The 23,344-nt window shown below is 34.1% G+C and overlaps 1 protein-coding gene across 18 annotated transcripts in view; it reads right to left on the bottom strand.

The window, feature by feature from the left end:
- Positions 1-23,344, bottom strand: part of LOC136854167 (receptor-type guanylate cyclase Gyc76C-like) — a 467,449-nt gene that overhangs the window by 91,167 nt on the left and 352,938 nt on the right. For 10 of the 18 annotated variants that reach the window (XM_067130442.1, XM_067130443.1, XM_067130446.1 and 7 more), the window contains 3 exons: positions 11,607-11,769; positions 4,539-4,684; positions 2,091-2,402 (listed from right to left, as the gene is read on the bottom strand). In XM_067130442.1, coding sequence (XP_066986543.1) covers positions 2,091-2,402; positions 4,539-4,684; positions 11,607-11,769 — 621 coding nt within the window. The remainder of the gene's footprint in view (positions 1-2,090; positions 2,403-4,538; positions 4,685-11,606; positions 11,770-23,344) is intronic. The other 8 variants (XM_067130444.1, XM_067130445.1, XM_067130455.1 and 5 more) reach the window with 1 other exon arrangement.

Genomic DNA, 23,344 nt, shown 5'->3' with positions numbered 1-23,344 from the left:
TGGCCATATTTTAGCATCTTAGGATAAGAGACTATGTAGGAATTTTTGCATCATACACCTTTTCTACCTCTAGAAGGGGTGGCACCAAAAGGGTACATCCTTCCAGCTTCTCTAAAAAATCAGAGGAATAAGGCTGGAATCTCTGCACACTTTTCTTGTCCCCAGCATTCAGACACAGGTACCCCTTTAAACTAAGAAAAGTTAACACCCTTTGACTGGCATCTACTTAACCAAGTCCAAAAACCATCCCCTTGGGAGGTAGTGCCACCAATGAATCTCATGTGGTGCGACACAAGCATTAATAAAGGGTGTTGGCAGCACCCCTTCAGCCCCTAGCTGCATTCACTGTTTTTAGCTTTTTCTTTACTTCTATTCCTGTTTCCTTTCTTCAATCTTACTGTCCAACCTCTCTAACCATTACTATTTAGTGTAATTGCAGGGGTATTCTCCCAGTTACACCTATAAATTCTGTACCTTATCTTCTTCATTTCCTGGATCTATATATCTCGGGGTCCAATGACTCCATCTTCCTGTTGCCAATATCCTAAGTGCTGAAGTGCCCAAGCACTTGGCTTGGTAGCCTAAATGTCATAAAATCAATGTCCAAAACCTTGTTAACATTTGCTAATTTGAGGTGCACTTCAACAATAACATTATTTCCCACCCAAGGACAATTTTTCATAGTGTGTTCACATACGCTCTTGTCTCTGGCTTTTTGTCATCCAGTCACCCAAATCCAAGTGGTGTTTTCGTTTGTGCATCAATATTATTTCCACCCTTGCCAAAATTTTGCTTTTAGGTGCGCCAGGTTTTATAGGATCCTCAAATATATTACAATTAGTTTCCCAGGATCTGGGACTTAAAGACAGACATGTAAATATTATAATTACCAACAAGTTTAACAACATAAATAAATGCTTAACTTGGCACTTGCCTGTTATTTATATTTAAAGAATAAATATATCATGTATGACATGGGAGTTTTTGTTAACTAAAACATCTGAACAAATTACTCCCACTGATCGAGCTTCACAATTGCAGCAACCTTTAAATTATTTGCTGAACATTTGCTTAGTATACGACTGAAATTATGAAAAAATACTCTGAATTTATAAAAAAAAACTTTAAACTAACTAGGACTCTTAAAATAGCCTTTCACCACATGTGATTAGTTTCCTTCTACCCAACACCAGTGTAAGGCTTTAAAAGGTAGAAATTTCTGACAAAATGTATTATCTAAATATCATTATGTATTACTATTATTATTACATTATCATTATTTACTATTATTCAGTTTTATCATACCGATGAGTAAATGTGATGTATAATTCAGGGATGAAACAATTTTCCTTTAATATGTTATTTTTAGAATTTCAAATACGTCATGATCCTATGGTGACTCCACTTTATCTTTTATCAGATTTTTCTGTAATATTTGCCACTTACCAATCATCAGTGGTTAGGGCAACACTAACAGGAAGACTTGGAAAGTTTATTTTTCAAATTATCTTTTTAATGCATGAGCCCATTGAGATTACAATTAAAACTGCAACTGCTACAAAAATATGTTGCAGGAATAACACATATGCCCCTCACTTATAGAAAAAATAAGATGTAAATGGTATCATGGTGCATTCCATATATACATCTCTTCTTGAAAAGCTATAAAATTTGTATCAAACTTATAAAACTTGAACGCAGTGGCTCAAATAATAGAAATATTATTTATCTGACAATAAACAGATACATACCATACCATCCTTACAAAATTCAGAATATTTTATATGCTGTACTTATAAAAAAAATTGTGATATATAGCTATGAAAAGGAGGATGAAGGCAGGGAGTTACATGTATTCCATATTTAGGTAAAGAAATGATCTCAAAATATAAAACAGTATTGAAATATGCCAAGTAAAGAAATGACTTACATACAAGGATACAAAAGAATTCTATGATGACATTAGTACACAGAATGCACAATAAAAGGATAAGGAGGGAAAAGATAGCAGAAAATGAACGATAGACAAGGGGTTATTTTCCAGAGAAGGAAAAGCATGTGGTGCAGGGACTAAGAGAATACTTACGTACCCTACTGGTTAGGGAAGAAGAAGTAGAGTATAAGCCGGCCTCACGTACCCTACTCCCAGCAGTAGTCTGGCAATTGAACATCAAGTCCTCCACTGCAATCCGCCACTGAAGACCCATTATTTCTCGTTCGTACTTCCAGTTGCGATACATAATCGTTGTCACAAAGGATAATACAATAAGGAAGCCTCCCATCACCCAGGCAATGGCACGTTGAAATTCCACTCCTTTGTTGTTGCAATCCGAGTTGTCGTATTTGCAGATGGGCTCATCTAATATACTTAACCTTGGTGCATCTAACTTCAGTGAGTGATTCTGTAGGTAAATGTTTAAAAATCTCTCATTACCTAGAAGGTCTAACAGAAAAGAAATAACCATCATCCAAACTATTTATACTAAAAGTTCTTACTTCCCTGTTCATTAAACAATCTTGCATACATACTTTAAATAATCTGTACTGTTTGAATGAATTAGTTTAATCAAACCAATGTGTTAGGTTTCTTAGTCTGACATATGTCCTATTATAGGCTTTTTCTGCGTTCATGTTGGACACAAAACTTTTCCTCACAAACTCTGATTAGCACTTCATCTAAACACCCTCTTCCTTCTCTAAACCCACACTACTCTTCCCTTATTAAACCCTATACTGCTCCTCCTCTTAATAAATCTGTAATTTGTCTCACTTTCTCAACCAAAATCTTACCATACGCATTCCCTGGCATACTAAGCAACATTCTAAACTGATTGTTCTTTTTATTAAAAAAATTATGACAGAAGACTTGCAAGGGAGCATTGTGCAGGAATTGACAAGGGAAGAGCAACATAGTTTTCATCAAGGAAAAGTGTGTAAATGTGGTGTAATTAAATCCACAATAACCCTGTGAGAGAACAGATAAGAAATGCAATGTGGGGGTACTGAGGGTGTAGTGTAGAAGGTAATTTGCTAAGAGAAATAAAAGGTATTTCAGATGAAAGGGAAATATCATATTATGTTGACAAGAGTGCAATTCTATGGCAGCACAATTTTCCTTTATGTTAAAAAAAATATAAAATCTATAAAAGTCTAAGTACTGAACAAAAGGTGAAAAAAAAATTTTCTAAGGATAACATTAGCTACAGTCACTGGAATCCCCTGGGTTGAAAATCTGCGTGACTACAAACGATTTCATTGGAATATCAGTGAGATGACAGCTTTATGAATGGCCACTGAATAGTGTTGGTACTTGTCTTGTAGGGAGGGAAGAATAATTAGGCAGTTGGAAAATGCAGTAGGGGTGGCCTGCTCCTTTCTGACCCATCTTTGATTCTCAGCTAACATTGGTATTCATTCACAACTCGATCATCTGATGGCAGCATGCTTATACTGAACCACAAACCTTGCATGCATTAATTTACAAGAATTTTACACCACAACAAAGGTTGGAATGGGGTAAAGAATGGCTACTGTTTGCAAATGATACAGGGCTGATTGCAGATATTACATAGAAACTGCACAAAATAGTGAGAGTTTGTGGTGTTTGTAACTAGAGAAAGCTAAGAGTACATCTGAGAAAAACTAAAGTGTTTAGGGCAAATGGAGACAAAAAGGATAAAGTTATGAACCATAATATGGATGATGGAAGTACGGAAATGATTAATAGGTATATGGTATTTGGCAGTATATATATTATAAATTACAGCAGGATGAGACATGAAGCAAAACACAGAATAGTTAAAGCAAGGAAGGTAGCAGAAAGTATGCAAAGGATATGCAAGAGGAGAGGAGTGCCTACGGAAACCAGATAGTTGGGCTAACTCTCCTTTTTTTAAAGTAAAGTGTGGATATGGAATGCAAATAAAAGAATAAAAGTTGGAGGAAGGACTGAAAAGGTAACAAATGAGGAGATGCATACAGGTGGTCAAAAGGTTAACAATGATGATGAGGGGATAAATGAGATCTGAATGCATAAGCAGGACATGGCTGTGAAAAGTTTTAAACACTCCAAGCTGGGGTATATCTGTTATGTAAATTTAAAAACATGTTGAACCTTCTTGACAACAGTTCTAAGGACATTAATTTTGAAATAGACAAATTGCTAACACCCATTTACAGTGATTTTTGTTAAAAATATGACTAGCAGGTAACACTGAACTAATGTCATATATTTTGTACTTTCTTCTTGAAATGTGCATACATCAGCAACATAAGTATAGAATAAGATATTATTTGCAACAATATTTGTTAAAATTTTGGCAAAAAACCCCTTAGTGTGCTTTGGGAAGTAGACAAACAATTACAGGATAAGAAATTTTGTGTTCACAAGAACTAACACAGAGTAACTAATATCAAAGTCAATCACTTTGTTTTACAGTTCTACATAATTTCTCCAAAGAAACAAAAATATTGTGCTGTATGAAATTTTTCAAATTAGCATCACAATCAACTTGTAAATAACTGTTCTAACAACTCACCTCACTATAATAGTCACTGATCTTGATTAAGCATTTTGAGCAGTTGTATAGCTTCTGCTTTTCATCACAGTTAGAAAAATAGTATACACTATAGCTACCTTCACTGGATGCATTTACATCCATTGAAATGTTGAACCCCAGGATACCTGTAAAATAAGGAAATATTAAAAGAATGAAAACAAATTATCCTAATACTACACCTCACTCACATAGGCATTTCCTTCTGGTGTATGGAACTGTGAAAAGCAAAAATAGTAGGGATGAATGCATATGGTGGGGTTCTTTATGTACTGATTACACCTGCAGTTCAGAAAACTGCTGTGACAAAAAAATGAAGAAATCTCATTTACCTAAATTTCAAGTACTATGCAGTATACCTGACTAATTCCCTGAACAAAGACTATCCAACTAACATTCATACTAAGCTTCAAGCTACTTTATATATCTATATATATATATATATATATATATATATATATATATATATATATATATATATATATATATATATATATATATATATATATATATATATATATATATATATATATATATATATATATATATATATATATATATATATATATATATATATATATATATATATATATATATATATGTATATGTATATAATGTGTGTGTGTGTGTGTGTAATTCTAATAGCCACAATGCCCTCTTAACTTCTCGAATTGTGGCTATTAGAATTACATATGTCAGGTAAAACTATACAGTATATATACAGTATGTCTGTAGAACTAAGGAAATTTCATTACTTAGCAGGAGGGCAGCAGTTGTCCAATAAGTTCAGGTGACTATTTATACATATTTATACATAAACACATTTATAAAGTATATATATATGATATATATATATATATATATATATTATACATAAATATATTTATATAATATATATATATATATATATATATATATATATATATATATATATATATATATATATATATATATATATATATATATATATATATATAGTCACCTCAACTTAATGGAAACTCGGGGGTCTGCCCCTTCCACTAAGTAATGAAATTTCCTTAGTACTACAGACTTACACAACAGGGTACCCCGGGGCTAACTCTCACAGCTTACAGTCTCCATATAAACATAAAGTATCTAATCGTCTATCCTAACCAGTATTTTGTGATTATAATGGAATTTAAAGTATTGAATTACATATCATTCACATTCAGACGTATATCTGCAAAATTAATTGCTTCTAACACTATGTAAATGTACCAGTGCCTACTTATGCCTACAAGATGTGTAAACAACTGTATACAAAACCCATACAACATAAATAAAACATAACCACAGTTTCTTTTTAAAAATAATTACCCTCTAATGAGGAGGTGTGTAAGAAGCAGAGTCAAGGTGTATTCTAATTTACTGATACAACATCTCTGACCAGTCAAGAACTCTTACGAGCGTAAAAGTCGAATTGGGAAGAGGTTTCAAATACATAAGGTTAGATAGCTTTCAATGCCTTACATACATTAGTAATTACAGTTCTGACACGAACATAAAGAATCTTCTGAAAAATTCATACAAGACTGCTTGAATCAGGAACGCTGGATCAGTGTTTCCTGAGAGTCTCGGTGCGTCATGTAGATTTTTGTTTTGAAGCGAGGATGGCCTGAGTGTCCTGGCAACAGCTCTGGACCTCACAGTACTCCCCCCCCTCGCGTGAAAGTAAGCCTAGGGGAGTGGGTCATAGTCTGGGATATGGCTGGTTTTAATCTGTTGGTGGAGACCCAGGTGATTTTCCTGTCCACTGTCAGCTGATGTGCTTTCTCTCTGCATTGTAGTATGTGGCGTGGTCCCAAGAAGGCTGGAGAAAGGGGCTGGCTTGTATGGGTCTGTTCTTATGAATGCATACTTTGCTATTTTAAGGTCTTTGGGGATGTATTTTTTCTTGCTATTTTGTATGTTGTCTTTGCTGGCAAGATGTTTTCCAATGTTCTACGAATGCCTGGAAGAGTCATGGGCTCTGTCATGTTTTGAAAAACGTCTGCTAGTATTGTCAATGCTTGGCCATAGAGTGCTCCTACCTATGATGTGTTGAACCCTGCTTGTGGGGCTGTTCTTAATCCCAGTAATACCCATGGTAATTCCTTTCTCCATTTGAGGGAACAGTGCAGCTGCTCCACCATACTGTTCACTTCTGGGTTGTATGCTGTTGTGTGAATGAGTTTTGTCCCAAAGGCTGTGGAGGAGCTCCATATGGTGGAGGTGAAGTTAGCTCCTCTGTCGCTTGTTATGTACTGCGGTACTCTGTGCCTGCTGACTCAGTCTATTAGTGCTTTTGCACAACTCTGCTGTCTGCTGCCTTACTGGCATTGCTTCTGGTGATCTGGTGTTCCTGTCGATGATCATGAAGAGATACCTGTACCCCTCAGAGGGAGGGCAGGGGTCCCACGATGTTGATGTGCATGTGGGCCAGTTGTTGATCTACTGTCCCCAATTCTCCTATCCCCATCTTTGTGTGCCTTGTTATTTTTGAGGTTTGGCATGGGAGGCATTCTCTTGCCCACTTTTTGATGACCGCTTTCATTCTCCACCAGAGGTACCACTCCGACAAGGTTTGGGAGGTGGATCTGCCTGATGGGTGGGACAGGTTGTGAGCGAGGTTGAAGGCTTTCTTTCTCGACCCTAACAGTAGGTATGGAAGAGGGTGTCCGGTACTGTACTCGTCTCACAGGTGATGGTCGTCTCTCTGTCGGTGATGGACAAGTCGTTCCACGTAAGGGTGCGGTTCTCCCACTGAAGTCGCTGTAGAATGAGACCCGCCAACCAAACCAACAGAAATTCAGCACCCTAATGATGTCACGTATGAAAATCAAATGCATGCACGCACTAATAAAAATTGTGAATGTTGATTTATAATCCAGTCCTGATGAAGCCACGGAGAGAGGTGGAGAAATGGTCCATTGACTAGAAATAGTACAAGTAAGTGGAAAGAATCCTAAATGATTTTTCTTTATTTCTGAGAAGCTTGCCAGAAGAGTAAAAGAAGTATAGACATCAAAGTCTTGATAAGATAATATCTGCAAACAATGCCATTGACTTTAATAGAAATATGTATATATACATACACACACACACATATATATACATATATATATATGTATATATATATATATATATATATATATATATATATATATATATATATATATATATATATATATATATATATATATATATATATACTGGATATATAGTGATTGGACTGTTTGTCCAAGAAAGCTTGTAACTTTTATAAAAACACTGTCACTAGATGAGGTCCTTTTAGTAGGGTTAAATAATGGAGTAGAGATTTTCAACATTCTAATATATATATATATATATATATATATATATATATATATATATATATATATATATATACAGGCAGTCCTCAGTTATCGGGCGTGGGGTTCCGTTCTGGGGTGTGATGATAACTGAAAATATACTAACCGAAAATCAGCGATTTATATATATATATATATATATATATATATATTTTCAGCCTTATCGCACCGAAAGTGCCGATTTTCGGGGGTCGGCGCCTCTGTTAGGTGTGTATTGGCGCCAATATCCAATTATCAGCGCTGATAAGCTGAAATCGATTTTCAGATTTTCGGTGCCAAAAATTGCCGATTTTCGTTAGACAAGCGCCATAAAACTGGATCGCCATTAACCAAGCCAGCTGTTAACCGGGACTGCCTGTATGTATATATAATATAAAGAATTGTGTATAGACTCAGTATATATGTATATGTATGTATGTTATATATATATATATATATATATATATATATATATATATATATATACTCAGTATATATATATATATATATATATATATATATATATATATATATATATATATATATATATATATATAAATATATATATATATATATATATATATATAAAAATATATATACAGTATATATATACAGGCAGTCCCTAGTCCTTGGCAGAGGTTCTGTTCTGAGGGTGTGATGATAACCGGAAATCACCGATAACCGAAAATAGACGATTTTCGTGGCTTTATCAGCGCTGATAAGCAAAAATCGGTGATTTTTGGTGCAGAAAATTGCTGATTTTCGTCGCTAGGCAAGCGCTGTTAAACTGGATTGCTATTAACCGAGCCTGCCGTTAACCGGGGACTGCCTATATACACACACACATATATATATATGTCAAGATTGGGCTAGGATTAAATAATGGAAGAAAGGTAGTGAGAACCCTGTTGAGATAACTGAACAAGTCTTAAAAGAGGTAGAGCATACCTGTTATATCTGTTACCTTGGGGATACGGAGGACTATGAAGCTGAGAGAGCATTAGGAAAGATAAGGATCCCGTAAGTCGTGTGTAAAGACCCACGATGGGTACATAAGGCCTGTACTGTATTACTCTATGCACTATACTATGGCACTGACAGGAAAAATGAAGATTTTGAAAAGGTGTGACAACCGAATGTCAAGATTCATGGGTGAAGTAAAGTGAGAGACTGTGGCTTAAAGAGACTGAAATCTCAAAGACTGAGATAACTGACATATCTGATGAGAAGGGATAGTGAACAACTGATAAGAAAAGCAGTATATTTGAAAGTAGCATGATGAAGACCTATAAGAAAACCAAGAACATCATGAAGAAAGGGGATGAAGAGAGATCATTTTATAATTCTTACCGCATAAAGAGAAAAGCTGAAGTAAAATTGTTCATGTCCCTTGAAGCTACTAAATGCAATTCCCTAATGATACCAGCAAAATCCCACCATGATTGCAAAGGAAAAGGTACAGTCAGGAAAGACATGTGTATGCAATGGGATGGGTGTTGGGATGAATCCAGTGCTATATACAGAATGCAACAGATGGTGCCAAAAGAAGTTCACAGGATGGCAAAATATATATAGAGTAGGAAATTTTGGACACCAAGAATGTATCACAAGAACAAATGGGGAAGAGCAAAGTGAAGAACCATATTATGGTAGTAAAACATGTCTTAGAAGAGTGAGATTTCTGTTACCTTGATATTGAGAGAGCAATAGAAAAAATAGGAACAGCCTGCATGAAGTGGCAAGAAGTTGCTAGACTACAAGAAATATATCCAAAATCAAATCATGCAAACATAGGCCTATGTTATGCAGCAGAAACATGGGATCTTACAAAAGAAAATTAAGATCTTAAAAAGGTGTGACCACAGACCATGTGACAAATGAGGAAGGGGTGAAGATATGTAGCGCCCAGTTGATGGGAAATAAACTGAAATCTCTACAGATGTGATGGTTTGGGCAAGTGATGAAAAGGGATAGGGAACAAATAATAAAAAAAAAGCAGCAGATATGCAAGTAGCAGGGCAAAGACCTGTTAGGATATCCAAATGAATTTAAATAAAAGGCATAAGAGATCCCCCAGACCAGCCTTTACTGAAAATGTACCATAATGGCAACCCTCCTCCTTCTTTTTGTAAAGCTGGCCATATGCCTACATGGATCTTGCTCCTGCAGCATACTGTGACAAACTTTTACTTCCTTCCCACGCCAATGATAGCATACATCAAGGCCTCAGTTGCCTTTAAAGTCTGCTTAAAGCAATGATGCATCAGCCCACTGCTGGAAGGTCATATTTCAAAACTTTATCTACAGACATTCAAATTGCAATTCCTTCATTATATTGCAAGCATAATCAGTAAAAATCTGAACTATGATGAAATACAATGCTTTTCAATATTTGGATGAATTTAATTTTAAGAGGGTTTTTTCTGTGTTTTTTTTTAGCAGGTAGCTCTAAAGAGTGAAATAATGGTCACGGACAAATTTATATTTTGGGGAGGATGCTATTTTAGGAAGGTAAAACTTTGTTTAGTGTAATATGGCTATGAAGAATATACCAAGAATTAATGACTCCATAAACTATATTTCAATTTTAACAAATTATGTAATACTGTATGTATGTATGTATATATATATATATATATATATATATATATATATATATATATATATATATATATATATATATATATATATATATATATATATATATATATATATATATATATATATATATATATATATATATATATATATATATATATATATATATATGCATATATATACATATATAGGCAAAATAGTTCCACCACATACGCTTCTAAATCCTCTTTCACGCCCTCCTTCCAGCATTTTCTAGGTCATCCTCTCCTCCTCCCTCCTAACACTTAAAAATTATACACACTTTTCACAGGCCTACATCTCAAAAAACCCTTATCCATTTTTCCCCTATGCAAACATGTTTTCACTTCTGTTTATCTCCACATTTCTTATCCTTTCACCAAATATATATAAAGATAGTATACTCCAGTTTATATCAAATGAAAGATAGTCCAATTCCATTGGCACTACTGCAGTACAGTGCTCATTCAGGGAGTGAAACACGCATGACAATTTATGGGAGGAAAATGTTTAGTCAATCATTTGTTGGATTTAAAACTATTTATGATAGCTGATATGTACCTTATTTGCAAGAGATATACAACAGGCAACTGTGTAAGCTTGCATCAGGAAAAGATTCTATCGGGTGGCATGCAGGCTCATAATGGCAGAGCACACTCATTTTCCCTGACTCTAAAAGCAGGCAAAATAAATGTTCTTTTATACTTTGACAATAAAAATGGTAAAGAAATACATACATGAAAAACATTACTATCTGCAACAATAGCACTCAAATATAAATTTTCCTTAATTAAAGAATCACCTTGTTTATATAAAGGCTACTGTGGATACTAAAGGAAAATATTCATACTAAAGTAATATCCACCAAATATTTTTGCATGTTGCATTTTCCTACAATTTACTACACCATATTCTTGTTTTTTCTCATATACTGAAAGCTTTACACATACATATGTAATAAAAGAGAAAAAATGCAAGAATCAAATGTAAAATAAATATTATCACTCTGCAATACTCTACATGAAAGTCAATTATGATACTGATTGTTGAAAATTATAATGAAAAAAGTATTAACCTCAAACACACAATAAAATAGGCTTACTTTGATACTTTTTGCTCCTAATATGCTCTTTGATCTTGGTTCCATTCCGTGCTAGTGATTCCACCGACTCTGTATTATTTGGCGCTTCAAATAATTCCCTCACAGCATTTACGTACAGCAGAACCGAGTCATACAGATATGCTGACGGCAGGTAAGGAGCGTGCTACCAAAAGATAACAACATATTCTACCCATATAAATATCAACTGTAAATTTTAGGCATGAGAAAGTAATCAAGCCTAAAACTCTAAAATCTTTAATAATGCCTGTACTCATTTTTCAGTTCACAAACCTGCTTTACATTCACCTTAGTTCCCAACCAAAAGTTGGACAGACAACATAAGAACTGAAAACACTCATTTAGTAATGTGACAACCAAGTGTTCAGCAGCAGTATACAAAACAGTCCACACATTGCACCACCCAGCTATTACATTTCTACAAGAGTTAAGTTGGAGTGATGAAAAAGATAATTACTAATAAAAAAGAAAACCTAATCAGTTCAACAGCATAAAAAATCATAAGCTGCGTATTTTTTATGTGAAAATATAACAACTTGCTTTACATGTTTCAGTATCAAGAAGGGATCATTTACAAAAGTAAACAGTATATAATTTATTCATATGCTTTATGTAACATGACAAGAATGGGGATGCTCTCCTTCCCAAGAACCCTTTGGTGCATATTAATTTTGTTACACAGAAAAACATGTTTACTGGGCATTATTCTTCCCCTCCTGTCTCTCACCTATAGTATAACTTTTTCTTGCATCTCATTTATACACCAGGATGGATGATGATTCAGTGTTATCAAATAGGACCTGCTTTCTATCTAAACAGAAAGACAGGCTCTTCACTTTCATAGCAATTACAATTCTTTGTCTAAAACTCCTGGAATCCCTAATCATCCCTATGTTCTCTGAGTCTTTTAATGCATCAAAACAAAAGTTCACTGACACAGTATAAGGCCATTCTCTTTAAGAAAGAAGGGCTCTTTATGTTATATTCATACTGCAGAGAGTCGTAGTACATTTGCAAAACCTACATATCAAAATAAATCAAGCACAATAAAAAACTAAAAATCATATGACTACTGTAGGGCCAATTCATTAAAGATAATAAGTTTCCTCACAAAATATATAAAAAAAAAAATGACAATAACACTGTGACAAAGAAAGGAGCCCATCTGAACAAATTATGATCTGGGACCACTATATATCAAAACTGAGTGGACACTGGCGCTGACATGTGCATACCTACTGCCATAAAACTGCAAAACAATTCACACTACTAAACAAGCAATATTCATTTTTACAAAGCCTGAGAAATATCAATGTAGTTGGAGACCAAAGCATTGTAAAACAAGGACTTGTGTTTATATACAAAGATATCCAATGTCTATATTTTAAAGATTAACTACAACAAATCTGAATTAAACTTGGCAAATAATGTGCCAAGGGAAATGCAAACATAGCAAAACATGAAATAACTTTATGACTGTGTTAAGAAATAATACAGTACTACTAACAGTGTAACATTTAAGAAATATTTCACACTTATTACTTAGAGAGCAAAAAGAGTAATCCTGAAAATGTAAATCTACTGATTTGAATAATTAAACAGAATGAAGAACTTTTATGCATCTGTGAAATAGAGAGAGGAAAATCTGAGCGATTCAAACTGTAGAGAATCTAATTCCTCCTGACGCAATGACTTTTAGACCTCAAAGTATTAAATGACTAGAATTACAGTATTTTCATTGTTAAAAAATAAATATTTGGCACTCACATGCTACCTTTCTAGCATTAAAAGTGATTTCTGTAAAACAGTTAATAGATGTATCTATACATTAATGACAGTTGCTGAACAAAGCTGGGTGCAATAGCACCTCTTAAAATCAACTGAACTTGAGATAATTTTCGCCCCTCAAAGCTTTTAATTCAAAAGGTTCTGTACCGTACTTTACCTCAAATATGCAAATGATTAGCAAAGTAACTCCACATTGATGGGCAGGCCAAATTACTCTTTAAATCAGATTGCAAAAATCACAGGTAAATAAGCAGTGCAAATTTAGATGAGGAAATTACACTGAAATCAAAGTAGCATTATCATTCTGTATTCAATTTGCTTATATACCCATGAGATCCAAATGTTAAAGAAACATTGTATGGCCTATTAATTCACAGTATTTTACATTTTACAAAATACTGTACTGCAAAGTATGTTGATAGGTAAAAGGTTGCAAATAAATTATTTAAAAACTAACATTTCTATAAAATTACCAGGAAAAAGTAGTAAGAACTCAAAATAATGCCTGTAATGATGTTAGATTAATATCATGAAAAACGACAACAGTATTGCATGTCATAAAGATGATTTCTCTCTGAACATTACTTAGCATAATATTAACTTTAACCAAACATTTACTAAACTTCAAAAATCAAATACTATTAAAACTTTATTTACTGTAGTCTTTAAAATTAAAATTTACCATCAATTACATGAAGCCTAACAAAAACTCTGTCACAGTCTCCAAGAAAAAAATTAAATGTAACATTCTTAATCTACGCTCTTTGCTAAAAAAAAAAAAAAAAAAAAAAAAAAAAAAAAAAAGGGCCCAGTCAATGACTCAGGTTTTCAGTCATTACCAATAAAATTTGTTTTAGTTTTCAATGAGTTTTAACTTGAAGTTCTCCTGTCCACCATCAACAATGTTTTACTAGTGGTACTGAAAGAATAATTCTTCTATCATTGCAAATGCTTTATCAATATCAGTGAGATAAGAAATGAGTAATTGTAATTATTCCTATGAGAGAGAGAGAGAGAGAGAGAGAGAGAGAGAGAGAGAGAGAGAGAGAGAGAGAGAGAGAGAGAGAGAGAGAGAGAGAGAGAGAGTATATTTGTACACCTAAATTTTAAGGACAAACAAAAGGTATACAGCATGCAGTTGGGAAAAGTAATAGTAAACATATTTATAAGCATTTAAAAATAGAGATTCAGTGTAAGAGGTTTTTTCTCTACATTTTTCTAATTCCATTACATTAACCGAATCGTGCAACAACAACTGGCAGCAAGTCTTACTTAAGAAATCACTTGAAGGCTTTCAAGTCAACTAGATAATGATAGATTTTCTGCATAATTCCAACATTCTCACTTTATGAATGTACTGTAATAATCTCTATACACAAGTTTTAGGTCAATTTTTTGTGAAAAGGAACAAGGAAAAATGTTACGTAACTACAACTACTTTTCAGCCATAAAAAAGATACATGTTAAATTTTACTTCCTATCATACATGTTAAATATTATTTCCTGGTTCAATCAGTCCTAGGAATATTTTAACCACTCCACAGAGCTAAAAGTCATAATACTTACAATGCTAACAACTTTTCAGATAATTACTATAACACTTCTTGAAATTTTTCCAAAAAGGTATTTGGCAAAGCTACATGTATATATATGTATATCTGTCATATTCAAAATAAGACCACCTTTATAGTAAGCCAAGTAAGTTTATCTACTACTGTATCATGTTGAGCTCTCCCTATGAACGACATAAAAAAGTTCTAAGAAACAAGAAATTGTCAATAAGGAATGACTACTGATCATTTTAAGAGAAAAAGAAGTCAACAGAAATAAATTTCCAGTTGTTATTTCCTTGTTTTACTAATACGCATGCTCTACTAGTCAAAAGAATGCTTGAAACTTGTGGTCAAGAACTCCCACAGAAGTGCTGTTGTATCTATCCAAAACCAGATAGTATGACTGCTGATGACAAGAATGAGGCAGCGGCATGCTTCGTGGTAGCTATCCAGTGTGGAGGATGGGTGGTTCACCAGCAAAGAGCAACTTCAGATTATACAAAATTTTGAAGGGCTAATCTAGAAATGTGAACACATGGTAAACAGTATGGGCTGATCAAAACATTAATGGTTCCTCATCTATATATGTAGGGTCTCCTAATAGCAACTACGTATGATACAGCAGGTCAAAGGAATGGTTGGCTTGGTCACTTCTAGTGGGACACTTCTGATTTCAGTAGCCCAAGCTTCTTTTCTGGGGCTTCTGTAGTCTCTCAAGGCTGAAGATGCTGCACTTGAAAAAGGAAGCTCCATCTTCAAGTCAAGTCCTAGTCCTCTTAGTTTCCTTAATCTACATGAAACACAAAGTCCCTCGAAAAGTCAAACCTGGCTCTCTTAGCTGGAGTTAAGGATGTCTTTGGGGCAATCAGAATCTTGGTTAGTTAGGGGAGCATTTAGGGTAATTTCCTGTCCAGGGTTGTAAGTGCCAACCTGATCCCTTGGTAACAATGACTCCCTTATCCTCTTCCTCCTCAATGACCTCAAAAGTAGGAGAAGAGATGTCACTGAAAGAGATTATAGACAAAGATGAGGCGCGTATAGATGACATCTTGAGGTAAGATGAAGACCACGCCTTTGGAAGACTACTAGTCATCTGCTTGTCTTGGCAAAAGGAGTCGTGACAGAGTGGCCCACAGCCAAGTGAATAGTTGCTCTCCATTACAGAGAAGAGAAGGCGGATATGTTACCACTCTCCTTAATGTTAACCGACTTTTTATCCACTCACCTCTGGGAACCAGTGGTGTGTGCAAAAAGAACAGTTATCGTTACTGTCTTCATGATTTTGAACAAATCCCATGCCAGTGGAGCAAACACAATTATGGCCCCAGTCAAGGCTGGAAGAGCACTTGGAGTAGTGACAATTCCAAGAGTAATGACTAATACTCTATTTAAAAGAAGCTGCTTTCAATGAGAGTGATATAGGAGAGGTGTGTCATCTGTGCACAAAGCTTTAGGTAGGTTGGTGATGCACTTCTGTCTGCTTTAACTGTGACTGGATTTACTAAATCTAGATTGAGTGAACATTTGACTTGGACCAGGGAACCAGATGTTTTTGAGGCTTGTCAGCACTTTGAGAAGTGGTCACAACTGGTGTCAACCAAATTAAAAAAATCAGGAACTGCTGTAGTCTGTATTTCAAGAAAAGACATCGCCAATACAGAAGGAAGCATGACTGAGACTCGCATCAATCAGCTGCCTAGCTGTGACAGGATAAAACAAATCAGCATCTCCTTCACCAAAGCTAAGTAAGCCTCTTCACTGGTAGGCTGCTTCCATTAAGCTTGCTATGGGAAGAAAAGCAGTCAAACAGAAAGGGCAATTCACATGGGGGTGGATTACATGGAGCGAAGAGGTGAGCAGGTAGGACACTTTGTAAGCATAGTAGCCCTTAAGCGCACAGGCATAGAGAAAACACCAGCCAAAACCTCATCCAACAAACGTAGCTCCTTTGCCTCCATCAAAGATGAGGTTGATCCCACGGCTGATCTGGCCACTGAAGTCTGAGGCAGGCAATTTGTCAACAAGAGCCCTTTAGGGCAGTGTTTCCCAACCTTTTTAGGTTGTGACCCTTAATACAGTCTTAACCTGGACCAGCGACCCTAAGTGTGTGAGCAATAGTAATAAATCCAACCCTTTTCATGTTACAGTTATACTTGCAAATGTTTATGAGTTAACATTATTTATACAAGTTTATATTTTAAAAAATGAACTTTTACTTGCATATCTGGTCACACAAAAATATAAGTTTTTCTTCAGTGACTAGCAATCACAGCTTTTTATACTTTGCTGATAAATTTCAATGATTCATAAAATTAATACAATGAATTACATAAAAATGGCTAGTGTAAGAACCAAGTAATTTACCTTGGGAATAACCAGGGACCACATTGAAAGAAAGACTACAACAAATTACAAAAACTCAAAAAGTTTTCTCAGTGGCTCCCTTGAAACTATTTCAATTTGTGTATGAGGTTCTCAAAGTTGGGTTTTATATTCATTGTTATAGCACACCACAAATCATGTTGGGGATCCAGCCGGTTTCTTGCTTTAGTCTTGATTGTAACAAGAGATATGTTGTTGGAAAACGGAGAAGAGCTTTTTCAGCCTCCCGAGTCAGAATAGGTTTATCCTTGAGTTGAATCCATAATTCTGAATAATGGAGGTTTTCAAACCATTGCTTCTGCACTTGATTTTCCTGGAGGTCTATAAGTTCTTCTTGAAAGCCTGGATATCTACTCAACCTCAGTGACTTTCACAGTGAAAGCATTCCTGATTCACCTATGCTTTTTCAAGTCAACACTTTCAGGAATATGCCTGTTCATTTCTTCCTGAAGATTCCTTATATAATCTTTGACAATATTTCTGATGTCAGGCAGGGATATATCTGAAGAATCTTCCAATATAGCACTCAATTTTGGAAAAGCTGCAGTTTTTCTGTTGGCCAACTCTTCCCACCAGGGAGCAAGCCTTTTCTTGAAGGAGACAATTTTTTCGCCAATGTCCACCATGATAAGATTTCGACCCTGCATGTCTGAATTCATTATTATTATTATTTTTTTAAGACCCTCCAGCAACCCTCAGAAAAAGCCTTGCACCCCTCATCTGGGTCGCAACCATGGAGCTGGGAACCGCTGCTTTAGGGTGCTGCTTGTATGGTCTCTGGGCTTAGCTGTACCACTGGTCACACGTGACACTTTCCATGAATGAATTGCAGTTAATAAATCTCTATGTAAGAGCTGCTACATGAGAGACACGAATCCCCATCAGAGGAAGACATAAAGGCAGAGCAAGTTCTGCCTAAGAGACCTTGACAACTATGTTGTGATATAGCTGAATTGCAATAACACAAACATATAAAATACTTTGCAATTTAGACCAAGCAATCATTACTGTCAATGTGCAGAACAACTGCTAACACCTAGTACAAAATAATGAGTTAATAAACACTTACAATCAGAAAAGTGAATATTACAATACTAAAGAAATCATGCATTACAACTTTAAAGTGCCAAATACAATTACTGATAGCAACAGCTGTAATTAGCACAGAATACAAAAAATACTAAATATAAAAGAACCTAAATATCCTACCTAGATATAATAAAAAAGATCACTAGCACTATGAAGGAAAGTCTATGGTAAACAATCAGTCCCCTGAATGGTTTGAACACAAAATGAATCATGAAGGCCATTGTAATGGCAACCTCCACTACAGCAAACACCTAAAGAACAAGTTTAATGGTAGCTAACCATTGTCAGCTCATTCAATGCAGAAAATTTACAGTACATTGACAAGAAAACAAAGTGCAGAAATCTGCTTGATGAGAGAAAATTTGGATACATCAACTTACAAAAAACTTGGACAAACCAATCACCAACAAAAAACAAAATTGCAAACAATGGAACCATATCATTGTGATCATAGGCAAAAGCCTTGTACATGGAGACGAAACTCCTGCTACTTACTCACCACAAATTCTAAATACCATACGAATACAGATAATGAATAAAATGTATCATGAAACTGCCCAGTTAAATATATTCCAGCATTACTGAAAAACATTCATGAAACACAATGGTAAAATGTAACACTAGTTTTCTATAACAGATGCAGAATTAAAAAAACAGGACACATTATTAGGAAGAAGCCATACCTAAAATTAAGAATGAACAATGGAATAATTCTCTTGTAAATCTAAAAATAAACTTTGCCAAATATCTCTTCTAGAAATTCTCAAAGCCGAATGGATTTGTTCTAAGAAACAAGTTATATCTCATCTCATAAATTACAACTCCTTAAACACTGAATGACTGTGTGAGCTGAAATTGTTGAAGGTTTTGACACTTTCTTTTAAGGATTTGTTTTCACGACGTGATATTCACTGCTGGTTTAAAATTGTGAAATCACAATTCAGGATTCTGAGATTAGGTCAAATATCTGTGGGTCAAACCAATGTAGTTAATTAAAATGAAAAGCACAATCTATTTCGATTTATCATTCATGACTCTACAAAGCTTGTTATTTATTAAAGTTATACTTTAAAGATAGTAAAAAACACTGACAGGAATAGCTAAATTTAATCTGGTCATAGAAACTGCAGCTTTAACTGATTTATCAACTTCATAGAAATCTTAGTATGGATAATAAGATTGAGGTGGTAACTACATTGTCTGTTTGTAAATCCTGTGGAAGAAATAAAATTTCATAAGTCTAGTAGTAACTTAATACAGATTTATACTTTCAAAACTAGGAGTTAAAAAATAAGTAAAGATCTACAACAAAACCATTGGAAATTTTGTGTGCCGAATACCTCCAAGGCTTACATAAGTACATAAGAAATAGACATGCTTGAACCAGAAAAAGGTAACATTACAGTTTGTTACTCCCAACTAATCATTGAAGTAATAATACTTTCATATTTTTACCAACACAATGACATTATCAGCAACATCAAAGTACAGTACAGTATTTATTCTGTAGCAATCAGAATTTGTGTAAACAGGCTCTTGAACATAAATAAGCCAACTTAAGGACTAGCACACTTTGATATATGGTAATCACATAATGCTCCTAACTAGCTGCATCTCCAGACTCCTTGGAAACCAGGTGGAGCTGGTAAGAAAATCAATAGCATAGAAAACAGGTTTTCTGTGCTCAAAAGAGTTATACTTTCATGTTCTCCCCAGGGCTCCACAAGACAGACCAACCAATTACAAAAAATTCTCTTATAGATGGTCTCGGCCAGAATAGCGCTTGTTGGCACAGTGATAAAATATAAAGGACTCAGGAGAGAAGGGCTATATCTCCTGTCCTACAATGACTGCCTCGGCTCCCACTACATCTCACTCACACAGATGTGACAACAGCTTATGTCGGCCATCTTCATTACACTGATCTGTCCAAGAGTTCACTAATCTACATGTTGTGCTCTGGAAATCATGTTCGCCTATGCATTTTTCGAGCAACGTCACATCAATCAAGCTAAATACTTAGTTTTAAGACCCAGTGAAAAGTATATATATGTGTATATATATATATATATATATATATATATATATATATATATATATATATATATATATATAGATATAGCACTATAAATCACTATATTTATATATATATATATATATATATATATATATATATATATATATAATATATATATTCATATAGATTGTCTGAAAATCACCGATTTTTGATTTCGGTTAAGCGCCTCCGTTAGTAATATCATCAAATACATGATTGTCTGTGCTGATATATATAATATATATATATAATAACCTGGAATATATGTATATATATATATATATATATATATATATATATATATATATATTCATGATGTTGTCTTGTAATATGTATATCATCCCATAGTTTTGATATACTTACTCTTCTATTTATCATGTGTTATGTGTAATGATAATAATTATTGAGTATCATATGTAGTGGAATGTCAGATCTCAAAAGAGTTAGTGACTTGGGTAACTTAACAGCGTAATTTAAAATTGGTAATACGTTTTAATAGTATTGTAGCATGTGATTGCACATTTTGTCCCCTAGCAACAAGTGTTCTGTACTCTTGGTTTCATATGTCATGTTTTGGTTTGGCTGTTGTCCTGAGAAATAACGAGTAAACGAGTGCTTTGTTTTGATTCACATGTTGACAGGTTAGGAATAGCAATCGAGTCGTGTTTACATTTCTGTAAAAGCTTTGTCCCATAAGAAAAGAAGACAAATGATTTTGCAATGTTTCATGTACTGTTCTGAAAACCAACTTTGGTTCTTTGTCTTGTTTTTGAAAGAATGCCATTTGTGGCTGCCAGCTGCCGTCTGTTTTGATTGTGTTGAGATTTTGTTAAGAGCTCCATCCCATACCACTTTTTCGTTTGAATCACATATGCCTTTTGAGAGTAAATGCACGTATCTCGATCAATTATGTCATGTTTTGTAGGATTGTGTTGCTCTGATCGCGTATTGTTTTGACGCTGTTTGATTGTTTCATTTCCCACTGGAATCCTAAAGTTTACTCATTTTGATTTCAGAGACCATTAGTGTTGGTTCTCTCTCTCTCTCTTCAAAAGAGAGAAATTTTAATGTAAAATACTTGTGGTCACTGGTATTAATCTTAGCTTTTGAGATCTGAATGTAGGAAAAGTTGTAATGGTGCCATACAAAAAAGTGTGTTTTGTAGATTTTGCGAAAGTTGTCACAAGCTTGTGTAAGGCAAAGTGAAATTTACCTAATTGTATAATAAAGTATACTAGGGAAATTTTGCCTTCATGAAATTATTATTGGTAAATCTTTTGTGTATTTTGTTTGTTATTGTGTTTGCAATCTCTTGACTTTTCAGATTTTATATTTTGGTGATTTAACATTTATTCACTTAGCATTTTGAATATTTCCTGATAATTTAACATTGCATACTTGATTTAATTTTCATTTATTAAGATTTTCTTTTCAAATCTTGAGTAATTCTTGATAGTTTAAATTTTGCTTGATTAACTTAATTTCTTGATAAATTAAAGTTTTGTGAATAAGTTTTGTTTACTAATTTAACTCAAGAATTAATTAAATTTTGTGTTGTTTTCAAGTAATAGCAATTTTTTTCAGATTGTGAATTCTAGTTATAAATTTTGAATTTAAAAGTAAATTTTTGTATCTTATGTTTTTAAAAACAGTGTTTTGCTCCTTTAGTTGTGCTGAAGTGAATTAGGATAAGGGAAACAGTTAAAGTTGTCTGATGGAGTGATGCCCTTTTACTCCAGTATATTTCTTGTTTAATTGTTGATACCTCACACTTGTTTTGATACTCTTAATTTGATTCTTCACCTGATTAATGAACTTTTTAAGGGATCACTGTTACCTTTGAGTATTCAATCATAATTTTTACTGTTATGAGAGTTCAGGCATCTGGCTGAAGTGGGGTATGATTTTCACCTGATATTATAATGAACTTTTTAAGGGATCACTGTTACCTTTAGAGTACTCAGTCATAATTTTTATTGCTATTAGAGTTCAAGTATCTGGCTGAAGTGAGGTAAAAGTTTGAATTCTATGTATATATAAGTATATATATGTAAATATATAGTATGTATATATACATCTATGTATATATATATATGTATGTATATATATGTAAATATATATGTATATATACATGTATATATATCTATGTATATATACATGTAGTGTATATATATATATATATGTATATATAAGTATATGTATATATGTGTATATGGATATGTGTATACAGGCAGTCCCTGGTCTACAACGGGGGTTCCGTTCTTACCCCGCGTCGTAAGGCGAAAATCGTCGTAAACCAAAAAATCGTCAGAAATCCTAAGAAAACCTTACTTTTAATGCTCTGGGTGTATTGAAAACAATGTATACTGCATTTTTATTGAGTTTTTCATAAAAACTCCAAATTTCTGATGAATATATCTGAAAAGTGTCGTAACCTCGGAACGTTGTGTCGGACACATCGTAAACTGGGGACTGCCTTTATGTGTATATATATATATATATATATATATATATATATATATATATATATATATATATATATATATATATATATATATATATATATATATATATATATATATATATATCTTCTTCTCCTTTTAATGTGCTTTTTTCCCATTTTAGTATGGGGTAAGCACGATGCCTTCTTTTGAAGGACTTTTTGATTTGGCTTTGGGGTAGACTGTAGTCTCGATCAGCTGCCCTGCCTGACATCGCTTAGACCCAGGTAGCGTATGGTACATGTATCATACCAGACCCAATGCCCTTTCTCCCAGGAGCGAGAAGTTGTTGCGCGGGTAGGTCGAGAGTTCGAGACGTGTGCGATGTTTGTTGTGTTTTTAGAAGATGTT

The sequence above is a fragment of the Macrobrachium rosenbergii genome, chromosome 28 (genome assembly GCF_040412425.1).
Source record: "Macrobrachium rosenbergii isolate ZJJX-2024 chromosome 28, ASM4041242v1, whole genome shotgun sequence".
Classification (NCBI taxonomy): Eukaryota; Metazoa; Arthropoda; class Malacostraca; order Decapoda; family Palaemonidae; genus Macrobrachium; species Macrobrachium rosenbergii.
The sequence above is the reverse complement of the archived record's forward strand: the minus strand, read 5'-3'. Positions and strand labels throughout refer to the sequence as shown.